General features: G+C 34.2%; 1 protein-coding gene across 3 annotated transcripts in view; it reads right to left on the reverse strand.

Moving 5' to 3' along the window:
* Positions 1-13,282: 13,282 nt before the first annotated feature.
* The window catches only part of LOC150095211 (uncharacterized), an 84,492-nt gene continuing 79,746 nt past the window's right edge, over positions 13,283-18,028 (reverse strand). For all 3 annotated transcript variants that reach the window (XM_090410482.1, XM_090410481.1, XM_090410483.1), the window contains one exon: positions 13,283-13,531. In XM_090410482.1, coding sequence (XP_090266608.1) covers positions 13,399-13,531 — 133 coding nt within the window. In that variant the 3' untranslated portion in view covers positions 13,283-13,398. The remainder of the gene's footprint in view (positions 13,532-18,028) is intronic.

Here is an 18,028-nt window from a genome sequence, read left to right on the forward strand (position 1 = left end):
TAGTTCTAGCTATACAGTTGGCTGCAGAGTGTCTATGGTACCAAGTAGAAATATTGAATATTGAATAGAGGTCGTCTATAAGTGCTTTCCTGAGCTGTCGACCTCAAATATATACAGGGTGTTCGGGATAAATTTGACAGTTTCGTAAGGAAAAAGAAAATCTTCTTTGTATCTATTAAATTTAATGAATTGACAAAAAAACATTACAGGCAGAGTTAATTACAATACTATCAACAAGATTTACTCAAAATAATCACCATTAGCATCGATCACAGCTTCAATTCTGCTTCGGAACCTCGAACAAGCTGATGCTACAGTCTCCCTGGGAAGGGCCGCAAAAACTGTTTTAATTTTATCCATTAACTGGGCTTTTGTATTACTGGAAGTGCGATTGGTGTCTTTTTCAACTGCGCCCCATACAAAATAATCCATGGGGTTAAGGTCTGGGGAGTTTGGAGGCCAAACATTTGGACTGGTGAAGTCGTAGAAATTTTCAGACAACCATTTTTGACTTTTCCCAGAGGTGTGGCAAGGGGCCGAATCCTGCTGCCATACATACGGCCTACCATTGGCTACCCTTGTTATCCAGGGCTTGACTACAGTTAGCAACTCCACGAACAAAGCCCGAATTCCAATGCCAGGGTTCTTCAACACTTGTTCCTGCAGATTTGCGAGGAATTCTGCTGTACGAACGCAATCAGATCGTCTGCTAGGGATCTTTCTTCTTGCTACATCCTCGTAGTCACCATTGCAAGTCTCTAGTTCATGCCTGATTGTTTTTACTGTATTCAGGGAGCATTGGGCAGCAGTCGTAATATCCTTATTTTGATGGCGGGCACGAATCATCATGATACAAGTTATTCTCTTCCATGATTCAGGTGGGTTCCAGCTATCCATCCTTTCTGACATCTTGTATATGAATGAAGAAGGGTCCAAACTTTTAAATGAAGAGAAGTGTGTGTTAATACTTACGGAAAAATATAATTAATTATAAATATGTCAAATTTATCCCGAACACCCTGTATGTATGTTCAAAGTAAAAGAGAACTTGCTCGATTTGTTCATTATATTCGTCTAAATTAGAGAACAGATCAGCAACTTCTAAAAATGTTTCTAACACTTCTTCTGGTAAAAGTGCAAGTTATTGTAACATTTTAATGTGTACTGCATATAACTGATTGGATTCATATAGAGATTTTAGTCCACATTCATTTACTTTGCGTATAAGATTGTGATAAGTGAAAAAAGCAGCCACCAATTTCAATGTTTTCAAACACAGTACGGAAAGCATTCATTGCTGCTGTTTCAAAATCGGTCAAAATTTTTCGTGGTCGAGCTTGAAGAATTTTCTCCAGTAACATGTTTAGCATCTTCACATATATTTCTTCCTTTTTCCCTGGTAGAAGAGCCAGTAGACAAGGAAAAGCAAAGCCTGAATCATATTGGACATGGATACTGTATAGTCTCCCTAATCCCCTTGCCCAAATCTGCACGTGATTTACCCCTTGCTGGTTATAAATTTTGTACTTTTGGTAAATTTTATTTTATGTGTAATTTCTTACTTGTGTATTTTTATCTATGTGTAATTTCTTCCATGTGTAATTTTTGCAGTGCAATTTTAGCCCATGTAATTTTTTCCTGCCATGCATAAATGTGACCATTATGGTGGTCATTTTTAGAAATTCACACATGAAAGTTTTCTTGCATTCCTTAATACATGTGTCAGGGAAGAATGCACAGAGTATGGCTATTCAGCTTGATCTCATTCCAATTGTTTGTCCTTCAACAACAACAACAACAACAACAATAATAATAATAATAATAGAAGCCCCCATGATTTACTGTAGTATATATGTATTCTTTTACAAAATATATTGATTAACAAAATTAATATAATAACAAAATGTTTTTCACCAATATTTTATTTTTATGTATCTTAGAAGATGAATATTTGATATAATAAGCATTCTGGCATGCAAATTCTGAGTATCCAACAGAAATTGTCTACCAACATGTCTACACACAATGCAACGTGCAGATGGGAATGAAGTGAAGTGATGTGGTTGCAACCTATATGTTAGGTTAGCCATATCTCCAGTACCTTCAAGATAGCAAGCTATCATTATGTTAGACAATTTTTGAGATGGCAGAGTAATTACAGGTGGCATGTTAGCTTAATATGTCATGAAATATCATCTTTGCACAATGGATGCAGTTTCAGAAGACAAGCCATTACAACAGAGCTGGCCAAAGTTGCTAAGAACTACATCAACCAGAACAGATTACTATTTGGCTCTAAAAGACAGAAACCTACAACATCCTGTCACTATCTCTTGAGGTTGCTCTAGCCATAGATGAAAACATTTCCAACTGGATTGTGTTAAGAAGGCTCAATTCAGTAGTTTGTATCACATTAATCACAAACCACTGCAGAGATCATCAAAACTGGTGCCGTGAACATGTAACTTGCACCCCTCACAAATGGGGGTTACAGTTCTGTTCTCTGATAAGTCTTGTTTTAGCCTGCAAAGGGATTTTAGATGTTTGATTTGGAGAGAATGAGGAATGCAGTACCTTCCCTCCATCAGAGAAAAGGGTCTTTATAGAGGCAGCATTCTTGTAGGTGAAATAATGATCAATGGCTACACCCCTCTTCATGTTCTTGACATAACATGGGTTATATCAAGAATAGTCCACTTGTCAGGCCTGTTTAGTCATTAGAGAGGGGATCACGTACTGTACTGATATTATATAACCACATTTTTGAGCACATCATGCTGAGTTCTGTAACACAATCTTTTCAGTAATTCTTATACATCCCTATGTAATATTCCTTATACCTGTCCGACATTTCTTGCTGTCTCCTCATTTCATTATTATTCTGTTGTACACCAACAACATACCAAATTTTATCCTGCTTCATCACAAATTGCATAAGTTACAGCACATTTTCTTAACTGTTTTGTTAATTTATCAAGCAGTGTAAAATGTATATTTATATAAACACATAAATACATTAATGCCTTTATTCTCCAAAGGGAATGGGCATGGCTGTTTAGCCCTAGCTAACTTTTGAAGACTGACTGGACCAATCTCAATTCTTAGTCGATTAGCACAGTTAGTTGGCCCAAAGCTATCTAACTGGCATCCAGGGAGGAGAGAGTATGGCAGACAACAGCTGACATCTTGTGGTCCCTAAAACGATATATCACAATTATTGCCTGAAATAGTATGAATTCTGCAGTTCATTTTCTCTATTGATGGGATTAATTCAAAACAACTTTCTAGGAGAAAAACTATACTTCTCCATGCTGGAGATTAATTTAGGAACTGTCAAAGAAAGGCTTAGAAAAAGTTCCTCTAGTTGGCAACTAGAATCAAATTTACAACAGTCTTTCTTCAGGCAACTTAAAGGTAAGGATGCAAACGCTATTTCCACAGAGCTGCATAGGCTATTATGTATTATATATAAGGGTATATTTTTTAGTGAAAAAAATTCTCTTAAGTTATCTGTCTAATTATGTGGAAACTGAATTTGCTGTTATCCATCAATAACAGCAGAACAGTGTAAAAAAATATTCACCCTTTTCTGCTATAACCTTCCGCAGTTTGACAATAACAATGAGACTGTCCAATAACTTAATGAAGATGAAGGATATCCTAGCACGAGGGATCTTGTTTGGAGAATTGTCTATGGTCCCCTTATAAGTAAATGTCATCAATGAAGGTACTTTAACAAAGAAGATCCAATCTGTGACATTTGTTAACTGCAAACTGCAAAACATGCATTCAACAGTTGTTGTTCTTGCTCTGCATACTGAAACAAATTGGGTATTGAGCATTCCATTACTCACATCATTAGAAAAGCCCTCCTCCCCCCCTTTTTTTTGCAGCATCCTTCACCAGTTAGAAGTGCAAAAAGAATTTTAATATTTATAATTAACAAATTACAATATCAGTTATTGAAAGTTAAGAAAAATTGTGGATTTGAAAACCAACAGTAACTCCTACTACAGCAAATTTGTGTGGACCACAGGAATAGTGTGCCTAGAATCAGTGCCAACATGCCAACAATAAATTAGGGGCAATTTTATTGTTAAGTGCTGATTTTTAAATTTAAAGACACATCCTATGAGATATTAGATTTTCAGAAAGGTGGGGTGGGCTACCTTTTTTCTACCTCTCCTGCTACCTGTCTATCTTTTCTTTCTCCTAACTAAGCTTTCCTTCTCTCCTATACTTTCAATGTGTTATTCATTCTTTGAAATTAACAAAACTGTCCAGAAGAACACACACAATTAACATACATAATAATTGGCCTCATAGCCTTAGCTGCTTTGGTAATTTAAAACAATCTCAACCTTCACTTTTTCATTTCAATAAACATTGAAACTAGTCTGGGTAGAGACCCTTTCTATAATGTATAGTAATATACATGTTCAAAAGGAGTCATAATGCACAGTAAGTCTTTGTCTTCATTTTGGACATGTATATTACTATATACATGATAATAATAATGTGATGAGATGAAAAGTCAACAGGCTCTACATTACACGTAGTCTTGTCATGAAGATTCTTCATGTGCAAACTTTTGTTGCTGATACTTGTCAAGAATAATTTGCTTTCTGAACAAGTATAAAAACTTGCTATAGGATACTCAAGTCCATCTAGGATGGAATGGTTTGAAAAATTCATATTTGTACTAGACAGTACAAGCAACCACTCAAAAGAAACTCACCACTGTGTTCAAACCAATATGTAACATGAGATTCACCATCCCACTTATTGGTTATATTGTATGCATTTATCAACAGCTTTCTTCCTCATCCACTCCCATTTTTTAAAATGTTTTAGTATTATATTTATTTATACACAAACAGATAACAAAAATTTTGGACATGTTTGGTGCTAATGTAGATAATCATTATATATAAACTTTATATAACCTATTCTTCAGCTATAACAACTACCTAATTCTTAAAGTTAAATAAATTCACCATTTCTACAACCTGAGCTGAAGACCATTCTACATATTTTCAGTGATACACTAAAAAAAAAAATAATAATAAAATAAACCCTTTGTTCAGCCAAGCACAATGAGCTCTTTATATACACACTTAACCAAATTATATAAGCTTCACTTAAATTACCTATCTGCTTCCTGTTAGTTAAATGGAATGATGTGTCTGTCTGTCATTTATTACTGTAAATCTGAAGTATTAATACAAGCAAGCATCTAAGATTCAAGAAATGAGGATTGTAAAACAGTCACAGAGGATTATCTATGATAAGATAACAGATCAGCAAGGATAAGGAGGCTGCAATATCTTTGTATAACACACAGAAATATCTCATTTGGATTACTATACAAAGCTAGTGTTCCCTATTTTCAACTTGAAGAGATGATAAAGAAATTTCAAAAGAATGACAAAGAACACATTAGTGTGGTTTATAGCATTCAATAAAAATATGTAAGAGAGATGATTTGATTAAGGTGTACATGCTGATTAATGTGAAGTACTGCATTAGCACTTTTGTTAGAATATATGATAATGTTTTATCTTCTGACAAGAAGCAAGCGTAGACGTTGTGCAAAGAATTAAAGCAAGGAGGCTTAGAAGTGGTTTATGACTCCTCTCAGGCAGGTGGGAAGAAATGAACTTCTTTGCTTAAGTGGGAGCTGAAGTCAAAGTATTCAAAAATAATAATTTTAACATGAAATCTAGGTTGGGCTATCTGCAATGAATTAGAGGACTCCACAAAGGTCTTGCTACTACTACTACTACTGCTGCTGCTGTTCACAGCAACAACAATAATAATAATAACAAAGTAGTGAGCAGGGCCGGCCATCTGGGGGGTGCAGTGGGTGCAACGCACCCGGTCCCCACGATTGAGTGGGCACAGTTGGTACACATTTGCGGAAACGTGTTTTTCATTTTTTATTTATCTTTTTTCTTCTTCTAATTTTGCTTATAACTAAAGGGATTTCATCGACAGGATTTTTGGGCCCCCGGTAATAATAATATCTCTGTGTGTCTCTATTATATTAGGGTTTTTGCTTAACCCTTTTGATGTGTTTATACAGTGTATAAAAATTAACAAACACGATTTCATTTTTACCCTAAAATGCCCGGTTCATTATTAGTTTTTTTCTAATCTGTTACACATTTATATCATTTGGCTCATTATCGAAACCATCGAAAAAATATTTATTATATTCTTTATATATGGTTAGTAAAGAGCAGGGGTAGACAACCCTTAACATGCTTGCCAAATGTGGCACGCCAATAACTTTTTTTTTTTTTTTTTTTCCCAGCACGCAACCCAGGGCTCATCTTAAAAAATAATTAAATAAAAAAATACATTTCAAACATCTTCGCTGACACATATTTTAACTTAATATAATACAATTTTATTAAGTACAGCTATACCAAATAAAAATGCAATAATTAATTAAACTCTACCGACTGTTTCATAATAATAAGTAATAAGAAAATTAGAAACAAACATCCTATTTCCAAGCCATCAATATATTTCCGCGATATACTGATGTACAAGTTTTGTCCAGTTCAGTTGTTGCATTATTCGTCACGCATCCAGACGTGCCATGACTCCTTTACCATCATTTGATATATCTTTCAATGTTTCGTAAAGAACATACCCGTTTTCTAAAGTGTATTTTGTTGTGTCCCAATTTACGATTTCTACTCTAATCTTATAAATTCCTTTTATCTATATTCTTCTAACTTCTATGCCCGAGATTTTACCAAAACTTATACCAATATGTAAGTTATTACTCCCCGTAGTACTCCTAATATTTGTATTTATACTGCGCCTTTTGGGATATTTAGTTTAGGATATTACATACATAAAAAAGAGAAAGAACTCAAATATATCTGAAAGTGTAACTATTGCAGTCGTGACACTTAACTCGATTCTCAACTTAAATTTTCCGCATGACTAAGTACAATATTTTCAAGTGGTTATCAACTGCACCATTTATGTTGTCATAAATAGGGAGAAAGTCAATCTTGAATATATCTCTTAGTATTTAAATATTATTGCAGTCGTGACTCTTAATCTCTTTCCTCAACATTAAATTTTCCTGCGTGATTAGGTACGATGATTTTAAGCGGTGCATTGGATTAGCAATATCAGACAACTCTTTTATCATTGAACAAAAGGTTTATTAAGTTTCTAAACATGGTACAATTCAAATACTAAACTAAAATACTTATAGACTAACATTAAATCATTACAAGCAATATGGCTATTTGTGATTATGCCACCATACACATTAATTCATAAATTCACCTGATGTGAACAAATTAGATCAATTCACACTATCTGATTTTTCATACTGAAGTAGATTAACAAGTTATTCACTGCTAACACATACTTGTGACATTTCAATTATTTTATACATTACATTAGGCATTCAATCCTTAGGATACGTAATTACTTAATTCACATATTCCGTTATACCGTTATTTGCACTAACACACAATTATGTCATTTAAATATCTTGTGCAATATAATAGACATGCAAAAATACCTTAGGACTCTTAATCATTCACAAATCTTTAACACTAGTCAATCTACACATAACACATTCTATCATATACTATAGTCCTAGTATAACTTCAACAGTTCTATATTGGAATCATGATACTTTTCACAGACAAATTTCTAGCTTACATAGGTTATGATTTACAGTATCTTTCTTGAGCTTTTCGTATGGGCCTTTATTCTTTTCCAAATGAACCTTTGGTATAACTTCTCGTAACTCTGGAATACTTTAACACACATATATTTGCTCTATTATCAGCAACGAGGACATCGATCTCTTTACAGTTTTCTGCTTTGCGTAGTTATCACTAGCGTCGAAACGAAGAAGATCCCTCCTTTTCTAGGACTCTATGGAAATTTTTCCTTTGCTTCCTACTCGGGAAAACGGGAATCGAAATCCCGCTCACTTTCGTTTCCGTGTTGTGACGAGGAGATATCACCCCTGTCGCCACTCAGGAAAACCCCGTGAACTCCACCGGAACCAAAACCAAACTCCAAGGCCAAAAGCGACTATCCAAAAAAAAAAGCCTCCCCCAGGGGGTTACCAACCCTTTTATAGCTGCTCCCCTAATGGCACCTTTTCTTACTTCCTTTCTCCTCCTTCTACTTGTTTTTTAATCATCGACCAATTAGGGTGGCGTTTTCTCGCCAAACGTCATTTGATCGACAAGCCCGTTCTCAATGTTTCAATCCGGGGATCGGCCCTAAGCAATAGCTTTGCTTTTCTTGTGCTAGCCTGACTTAATCCCCTTTCAAACTTTTTCTATGAATTCTACTTAATAACTTAATCTCTCGCATAACGTATTTTATGACTCACCCCTTTCTACTTACTTACTTAACTCTCTCATTTTTAATCGTATTACAATATTAATCTATACTTTCCTTTGTTAGCTACTTATTTAGTTAGAATTCCTTATTTTAAGTCATATTACAATATTAATACATTCCTTCCTTTATCAGCTACTTTAACAACAACCCTTATGTTTTATACATATTACTGGATGCAAGAAATTTTCCATTAACTAATTCATTTTTTTTTTTTATGCAGGGGTTTTAATTTATGATATTTATTCTTCATGTTACACCATGATGGCTGAGAATACTATATTCCTAAGATATCAGGTGTAACAATTTGGATTTTATTAAATCATAAATCATTAAAATATGGATTGGAAGTATTTATTGTCAATTAATATGTTTTACTTATTAGATATAAAAGCAAATTCCCTTTACACTGATTTTCGGAAACTAAAGTTTTCAGTTTTTTCGTAAAATCCCCACATATATTGCAATTGCTATATCCTGCCTAGAGAGCAGTTTCCTTGTGTGCATCCTACCCAAATAGCACCATCTGCTTTCCCATTATTTCAAGCAAAAATTAGCAGTAATTTACAAGACTTAAGATACTTAATGAACAATCCTTCACGAATGACTAATGAACAGACAGCTATGGTACTAGGCCAGTAAAGATATGTGCATATATGATTGGTGTGGTATTAAAAAAAGATTGCATGAGTAAAAGATAAAAGTCAGCAGACAATTTTTGAATTGAAATGCTAATTCTCTTCAACCAAATTCAATATCTGAAAGTACCATAACAATATTCACTATATATTGCCTAGCTTTAACACGATTACGAATTTTAACACTTTCTCTTGATTTTTATTGTTGCTCTGCATTTGAGCTGGAGGGACAGACTCCCAGACATCTAGTTTTTAGTGTTTGCCAGTGCAGCATATGGTTTTGCTCGTGGCTAAATAGCATAGTTTTTGGGGGAAGGGATATGCGATTCATTAGTTAGTGCCTTTATCCCAGCTGTCTCTAATTGCACTATTTGTTGAGAAATATATTACACAGACTGCAAATGTTTGTACCTTATTCAGTGATGCAATAAAACGAACTGCTTTTACTGGCGTCTGCAGACATATTGGCTAGTATGGAAGGCGTGTGGTTTGCCATGGGAAGCGAGTCACTATTGCCATGAGGTGAACATGATTAAACTTATTTTTTTCTGTGCGAGGTAATGCGAAACTTTTCAATTTCTTTTTTTGCAAAGCAAAATCAGGGGTGCGAGTTATACGCAAGGACCAGTTATATTCCAGTAAATACGGTAAGTAATTTTTAAAACTATGTGAAATGTATTATCAATATTCAGAATTATGAAATGTTGTCTGCACGTGATTAGATCTCAACTACATTAATTTCAACTTAGTTAATAGTGATAGATAAGGGTGAAACTGATGTACTGAAGTAAACAAACGAAAAAAAATAAACACATTCCTTGAGTGTTTCTAAAATTTTGTAATATTGTAAAAAGTATGTACATAATTAACTTTTTGTTAATTCATGGGATAAAAATATTTAATATTATTTACTTATTCGACAGGCAAAGCCTAACCCATAATGTCCATGCCAAGAAAGTATCCCTTAGGTGTCAAAAAAGGAAAATCTCAAGTCACAAGTAGATTTGTTTTCATGGCTACAAAATAAATCTGACAACGAAATTGCTATGACTTCAGCAGTTGCGATTCAAACTTCAACTGAAGAAGAAAACTCCAATCAAGCTACACAACTTTTCAATGAAAATGTAGAAACTGTGGGATTCATCGAAAAAGATGTGTCTGATTATACAAACATTTTGGATACAGCAAATAGCGAAGAAAACAATAATAACGATAGTGATCAAGTGAATATAAATGATCCAGGTTTGTGGCCAAATATTATAACTGATAAATTTAGATTATTTTGTGTTACGACCGCACCTAAACAACATCATCAAGACGCATTCCTTAAGAATGTTGAAGGTAGATCATTTTCTACATCATACTATTTAAAAAAAATGCCAAATGGTGAAACTCAGCTTCACAGCTGGTTAGTTTACTCAAAAGTTCAAGACTCAGTATTTTGCTTTTGTTGTGTATTATTTTCCAAAAGAAGAGGAAAATACCAATCAACATGATTTATATATGGTTTTAATAAATGGAGAAAACTGTCATCTGTAATTCGAGATCATGAGCTTTCTGTTGGTCACTTTAATTCTTTTATCGCTTGGCAAGAATTACTAAACAGGCTTAATTTATGTTTGACTGTTGACAGAACAAATCAAATTAATATAAATAAAGAAACGGAACGTCTAAAATGACTATTCCAAAGAATTGTAGATGTTATTCTATTTTTAGCAAGTAATAATCTGTCATTTCGAGGATCCCATGAAAAAATAGGAATGCTGAATAATGGAAATTTTTTAAGTTTAATAGAATTATTAAGTAAATATGATCATATGATCCTGTGCAAATGGATCATGTAAACAGAATTAAAGATACGAAAAAAAGAATTGTGCATCATTTGATGCAAAGATTTCAAGAGGAAATTATTGCTGCATTAGATAATGAAGTCATTAATAAAATTAAAGACGATACAAAAGTATCCAATTACAGTATCCAAATAGATTGTACTCCTGATATTTCTCACAAGGAACAAACTTCAATAATTATTAGATATGTAAATTTTGTAGACAAAAAATTAATTATAAATGAGTCACTTATAGGATTTATTGAAGTAACTGATGTGACTGGTGAAGGACTAGCAAATTTGCTTTTAAAAAGAATAGGTGAGCTTGATTTAGATATTATGAATTGTAGAGGGCAAGCATACAATAACGGTAGCAATATGAAGTGAACATATAAAGGTGTACAATCTAGAATAATTAGTTTAAACCCTCATGCAATTTATGTACCTCGCTTATCACATTCCTTTAATTTGATAATTTGTGATGCTGCTTCCAGTAGTATATATTGTAAAAAAATTTTCGGAATATTGCAACGTTTATACTGCATATTTTCTGCATCTACAAAAAGGTGGAAAATTATACAAAAGCATTTAAATATTCTGCTTAAACCATTATGTGATACTCGATGGGAAGCCAAAATAGACACAGTCAAAGCAGTGTATACACATTTGGACAAACTTATAATGCCGTAGAAGAATTTATTGGTGCAATTAACGATAACACAGCAGTATCTGAAGCTAAAAGTATACTAGATTCATTACAAGAAATGCCGTTTATTTTAAGCTTATCAGTGTGGTTTACAATATTGTCAAAAATTAATAGTATCAACAAACTATTTCAAGCAAAAACAATTGTTCTTGACTCTGCTTTTAATTTAGTGAATAAAATTAAAAATGAAATCCAAAATTTAAAATCAAAATTTACACATTTTTAGACAACGCAAAAATGATAGCACGAAACTTGAATATTTCCGAAGACTTCCCTGAAAAAAGAATTCGAAGAAGAAAAAGATTATTTTCTGAACTAGCAGAAGATGAAGTTTTACTAAACCGGTAGAGGAATTTAGATGTCACTTTTTCAACGTTGTGATTGATACTGTTATTGTACAAATAGATGAGAGATTTAAAAATATACCCAATGTTATTTCTTATTTTAAATTAATCACTGATATAAAAACATTAGAAAAAAATGAACTAGAAAACCGCTCAAGGGATTTTGTAAAATATTATAGTAAAGATGTAAATGAAGACTTAATCCAGGAAATAGATTTGTTATAAGAATTGATCTTGGACCAAAAAAATGTAAATAACATGCAAGACATATTGCAATATATATTAAATAATAGTTATAATGAACTATTTCCAAATGTACTAACTGTATTGAAAATTTTCTTTACGTTACCAGTTACTATAACAAGTGCAAAGCATTCTTTTAGCAAATTAAAATTGATAAAGAATTGTGCGAAGAACGCTTAAATGCACTTGCTATATTAAGCATGCAAGAAGTTATTTATTTAGAAGTATATGTTATACTTCTAAATAAGTCTGCTACAAGTCTGCAAGATTCTCTGACTAAATTGAATAACTGTTGTAATAGATTGGTATGAAGGTCAGCAATAAAAAGACAAAGACAATGAAAATAGGCAGAATCATTGAAAATGTCAACTGTGTTGTGAAGGGAGAACCTGTGGAACAAGTAAAACATTTCAGCTACTTAGGCACGATTTTTAGTGAAGATGGTAAATTAAATACAGAAATAGACAACAGAATCAGCAAAGCTGGTATGGTGGGAAGTCAATTAAATAAATTCATATGGAATAAGAGAGAAATTAGTTGGAACACTAAATTAGCTGTATACAAGACAGTGTTCAAACCAGTTTTAACTTATGGATCTGAGAGCTGGGTCAGAAGTAAAACACTTGACCAAAGACTAGAGACCACAGATATGAGAGTCCTGAGAAAGATTAGAGGCGTGAACAGATGGCATCAATGGCAATATCATATTAAAAGAGGATATTAGGAAAGAACTTGACATTGTCAGCATCCAGGAATGCGTTAGCAGAGCTAATCTCAGGTGGTATGGTCACTTAAACAGAATGGGCGAGGAAAGATTAGCAAAACAAGTGTTCTCTGCCAGGATGGCAGCAAAACGACCCAGAGGAAGACCAAGATATAGGTGGATTGATACGGTACAATGTGCCTTAGACGATAGAAATATAAGATCTGATAATGATAATATTGGAGTCTTGAAAGTAATAGACTGATTTGGAGGAAAATTGTAGATAGGAAGTTAATAATGATGTAAATTTTTCATGTAGTACTATCATATCCTGTATGCCCCTTGAGGGTACATGTCAGGAATTTGATGATGATGATGAGTTTTTATCCAAGTAATTTTCATTTATAAAACAAAGAAGCATATAAATAACAGTTTTTTTTAATTTTTATTTTTTATTTATTCACAAACATTAAAAGGTAAACTTTGGAACTAATATTTAAGGAAACTGGAAATTGTTATATTTAAATTCAGAATCAAAATATTCATCCACATTTGTTATATACTAGAAAATGACAAGTTCCTGTATAACTTGCTGCAAATGCTTTACCATCTAGTGAGGGATCAGAGAAAGCAACTTCATCCAAAGAGAGATAATGGCCATAGATGAAACTTGACCTATTTGAAAGATTAAAGGAAAAATATTTTTAATGTTAGGATAATTCTGTTGATATGAAAAAAATAGCCAAACTACATTTAAAATTTTTTGTTTCTACTTATAAGCAGAGAAAATATTACCACCTCTCTCTCTCTCTCTCTCTCTTCCCTTTTCCTACCTATTTTCTCCCTCATCCTCTCTCCTACTACTACTACTATACTATGCATAAATATAAATGATGACTTTTTTATTTATTTATTATTATTTAGAATTTTGATATTTTAACACATCATAAAACACTATATACAGTATAACTCAATTAGTAATATTAGTAAGAGTTATCAACATGCTTCCTCCTATCAAGTATGGAAATTATCTGAGTGAATCATCAAAGTGGTGCATTTTTCAATATCATTGTTTCATAGCACAATCATTCATTATAATGAGAAATGAATTTAGAGTCATTTTTAGTTTATACACAATAGCCAGTTCATTTGTATACACTGTCATAGTACATGACTGACTTCTTAACACCAGCCTTGTCTATTATCAACAGATGGTAAGAGTTCTCCAAGTTTCTCTTCCACAATCTTTCTCAACCTCTTTTTAAGTGTGCTTGCATAAATTTTACCTGGAACACTCAGTAGAGAAACCCCTCTGTAATTTTCGCATTCAGCTTTATTCCCTTTTTAATAGGTGGGTACTATGAGAACTCTTTACTCCAATTATTACGAATCTGATCTTCTGTCCAGGCCCTCTAAATTATGCAAGTGTAGCCAAAGCAAAACTTTTATACAGCCATACTTAAGCATTCTAGTTGAATATCATCTATTGCAGCTGCCTTTCCACATTTCAAGTTTTTGAAGGCTTTTTCTTTTCAAGTATTGATATGTACTCTTCTTTGCATTCCTCTTAAAAATTTTCTAGTATGATTCTATTACTGCTTGGTTCATTTAATAGTCTTTCAAAGTAATTACTCCAGACATCTAGGATAGCCTTATTCAGTTTTCATGTCACCTTTATCATCTCGGTTGTTAATAACATAAAAACCAGTGTACAGATAGTATGAAGCAGTATTTCATCACAGCAATTGAATACAGGTGGTATGTCAACACGACGTGAACTCGGTGACTTCAAGAGAGGTGTCATCGTTGGCTGTCACATTGGTGGCGTGTCCATATGTACCATTGCTGCTTAACTGGATCATCCAAAATCAACAAATTGAGACGTTCTGGCATCACTAGTGCAGAAAAACACCCAGGGCGACTGCTGAAAATGACTGACAGGGACAGGAGAGCGTTAAAACGGGTGGTATGCAAAAACTGGCTGCAATCAGCACGGACCATCCATGATGAATTCCAGAACACCAGTATCACCACAGTGAGCACTAATACTGGGCACTCCATTTACTCAGTTTCCACGGAAGAGCAGCGGCAGACAAGCCGAAAATCACAACAACAACACACAAGGCGACTCATCTGGCCTGGTGCAAAGAGCATGTGAACTGGACAATTGACCAGTGAAAAATGGTGATCTGGAGTGATGAATCAAGGTTCACCTGTTTTCAGTCTGATGGCTAGGTGTGTAGGCAGCCTGGTGAATGCTTTTTACCACAGTGTGTTGTACCCACAGTAAAATTTGGCGGTGGAGGAGTAATGGTGTGGGGTGCATTCAGCTGGTTTGGAGTGGGACCACTGGTCACTGTCCATGATTCCAAGAAGGCAGCTCAGTACCTTGATATACTGGATCAGGGGTTGGCAAACTTTTGAGACTGAAGAGCCAAACCTGTCCCTCACAACAACTTAAAAATTATTCGAGAGCCACCAATATATTTTTACAAATAAGGAAAATTTAAAGTAATATTATAGTAAATTTATTTTATTAAATGAAGAAAAAATCACACAAAAAATTGCTCTCACTACTTTTAATCAGTGTGAGCAATGAGCTTGCATTTCCTTAGAACGTTCTGTATGTCTGGATTGTAACTAGACGTTTTTAATTTAAGGCACGATTCCAAGTTGGCATCAGTAATTTGGCTTCTCAATTTACATTTGATATAATTCATGTTAGAAAACGATTGCTCACATAAATATGTAGACTCGAAGATACTGAGAGCACCAAATGAAAATTTTTTCAACTCATGATATGAGTCCGGAAGACTATTCCAAGTATTGAAAATTTTATTTTAGAGCCACATGTAGCTCGTGAGCCGCAGTTTGCCAACCCCTGTACTGGATAATCAGGTGCTGCCTACGCTGTGGAGTTTTTATGGAACAGACCCACATTACTATCAAGATGACAATGTCCCATGCCACAAAGCTGCAGCTGTTATGGAATGGCATGAAGAGATGAGTATTAAATGACTGCCCTGGCCTGTGCAAAGTCCTGACATCAACCCAATCAAACACCAGTGGGATGAATTGGAACAATTGAGGTCCAGAGCAGCACATCCTTGATCTGTTGCTGAACTCGGTGCTGCTTTGATGAAGGAATGGAGACAAATTCCACACAATGTCTGTCGCACATTGGTAGAAAGCCTCCCTCAAAGAGTGCAGGAGGTGATCAAAGCCAAAGATGGATATATCCGATATTAGGGTTCACCTGCTGGTATCAAGTGTAAATTGCTAAAGTGTCCAGACAATTATTGGAAGATAGTGTGGCTCAGCTTGCTTACATTTTTCTCTGTATTCTTTTAGGGCATCTGCTGACTTGTTCGCTAGAAACTTTAGGTATGCTTTCTTCTTTTTCCTGGACTGCTTCTTTAACTTCTTGTGTCCACCATGGTGTTCTTATTTTTCTATCCTTGTGAACAATTTCACCATATACCTCCTTAGCTGAATCAATCAATGTTTTCTTCAGAGTTGGCCACTGAGACTCCAAAGTTTGGTTCTTGTATTCGAACGGCTACAAATTTTCTTCCATAATGTTTGTATAGTTGAGTCTACAATTTACTTGTAAAAGCTACTCAACTTTAATTCTTTTTAAAACTTTCTTACATGCTGTTCTTTTCAGTGTGGTATTCATTTTTATTCTGGTTTGTGCTTAGCACAAATGCACATGATGGTACAACATGATGGTGCACGCGCACACACACACAAAGAGGAAGCAACGGCAGTGTGTTCATCTTTATCACCTAACTTAGCCAACTTTTTTCTTGAATACCTAGAAGACAGAATTTTCACTCCTGACCCAAAACCAACCATTTGGCTATGCTACGTTGATGATGTCTTTGCAGTTTGGAGTCATACAGAACCAAAACTCTCCTCATTTCTAAAATCAACACCCTGCATTCTTGTATGAAGTTCACACTAGGAAAAGAATCACCGAAAGGTATTTCCTTTCTTGATGTATACATCCAGCGTAAACAAGATGGATCCACTTCTGTTTACTGAAAATCAACTTTTTCAGGTTATAATACATCAGATCACCACCCATCTCAAAAATATGGCATCATAAACTCTTTAGTATCCAGAGCACACAAGATTTGTTCTTCTGAAAAATCTCTAAAACAAGAATTGGAAATTACCAAAGAAACAGCCTTACTAAATGGATATAATCCAATAAAAAACCCAAAAATTAATTAAACACTCTTATGATACATAAGACGAAATATTTACATAATAAAAAAGTTATTTACTGTGGCAAAGTGTTATTCTGCAACAATGGCTACTTATCGGAGATTGGAATGCAAAAGTGGCAGAGACTGAGGAACAAGGAATAACAAGTCATTTTGGTTTAGGTATTTGTAACACTGCAGGGAAGAGACTAGTTGAGTTTTGTGCAGAGAATTCTTTGTTTCTTTCTAACACCTGATGGACAATACAGAACTCAAATTGACTATATACTTGGATAAAGAAGATGGAGAAGTGCAATTCAGTCTGTCAAGACTTTTCCAGGTGCAGACTGTGGAACAGACCATGAGTTATTAGTGGCTATGATACATGTGAAATTACAGAAGCTGAAAACAACACAAATATCGATCAGATATGATCAGCTGAATACAATATTAGTATACAGAACAGATTCAACACACTCAATTTGTGTGAAAGAGAACCAGATGAACTATGGGAAGAAATTAAAGATATAATTAAAACAGAAGCAAAGAAGAATATTCCAACAGTTTGTAAGAAGAAGTTTAAATGGCTGTCAGAAGATGCCATCAAAACTGCTCAGGAAAGGAGGAAAATGAAGGCCACAGGAAATTTGCAGAAAGTACGGCATTTGAATGCAGAGTTTCAATGACAAGCCAGAAGAGACAAGCAAAAATATTTTAACCAGGAATACCAACAAATAGAAGACCAAAACAAGAAAGGAAAAACAAGAGATCATTTCAAAAAGATCAGGGAAGTTTAGTGTCAAGGTGACAATACTGAAAAGTAAACACAAAGGATATCTTACAGAAGCTGCAGACATCAAAGAAAGATGGAAAGAGTATACAGAAACCCTTTACAGAAAGGACTCTAAAATTACTGAGAAATTTGAAGAGCAGGATTATACACAGGAGACAGTACCACTGG

This window comes from Typopeltis vanoorti, chromosome 20 (assembly GCF_054136105.1).
Source record: "Typopeltis vanoorti isolate ZY-2024b chromosome 20, IOZ_Tvanoo_1.0, whole genome shotgun sequence".
In the NCBI taxonomy this organism is placed as follows: domain Eukaryota; kingdom Metazoa; phylum Arthropoda; class Arachnida; order Uropygi; family Thelyphonidae; genus Typopeltis; species Typopeltis vanoorti.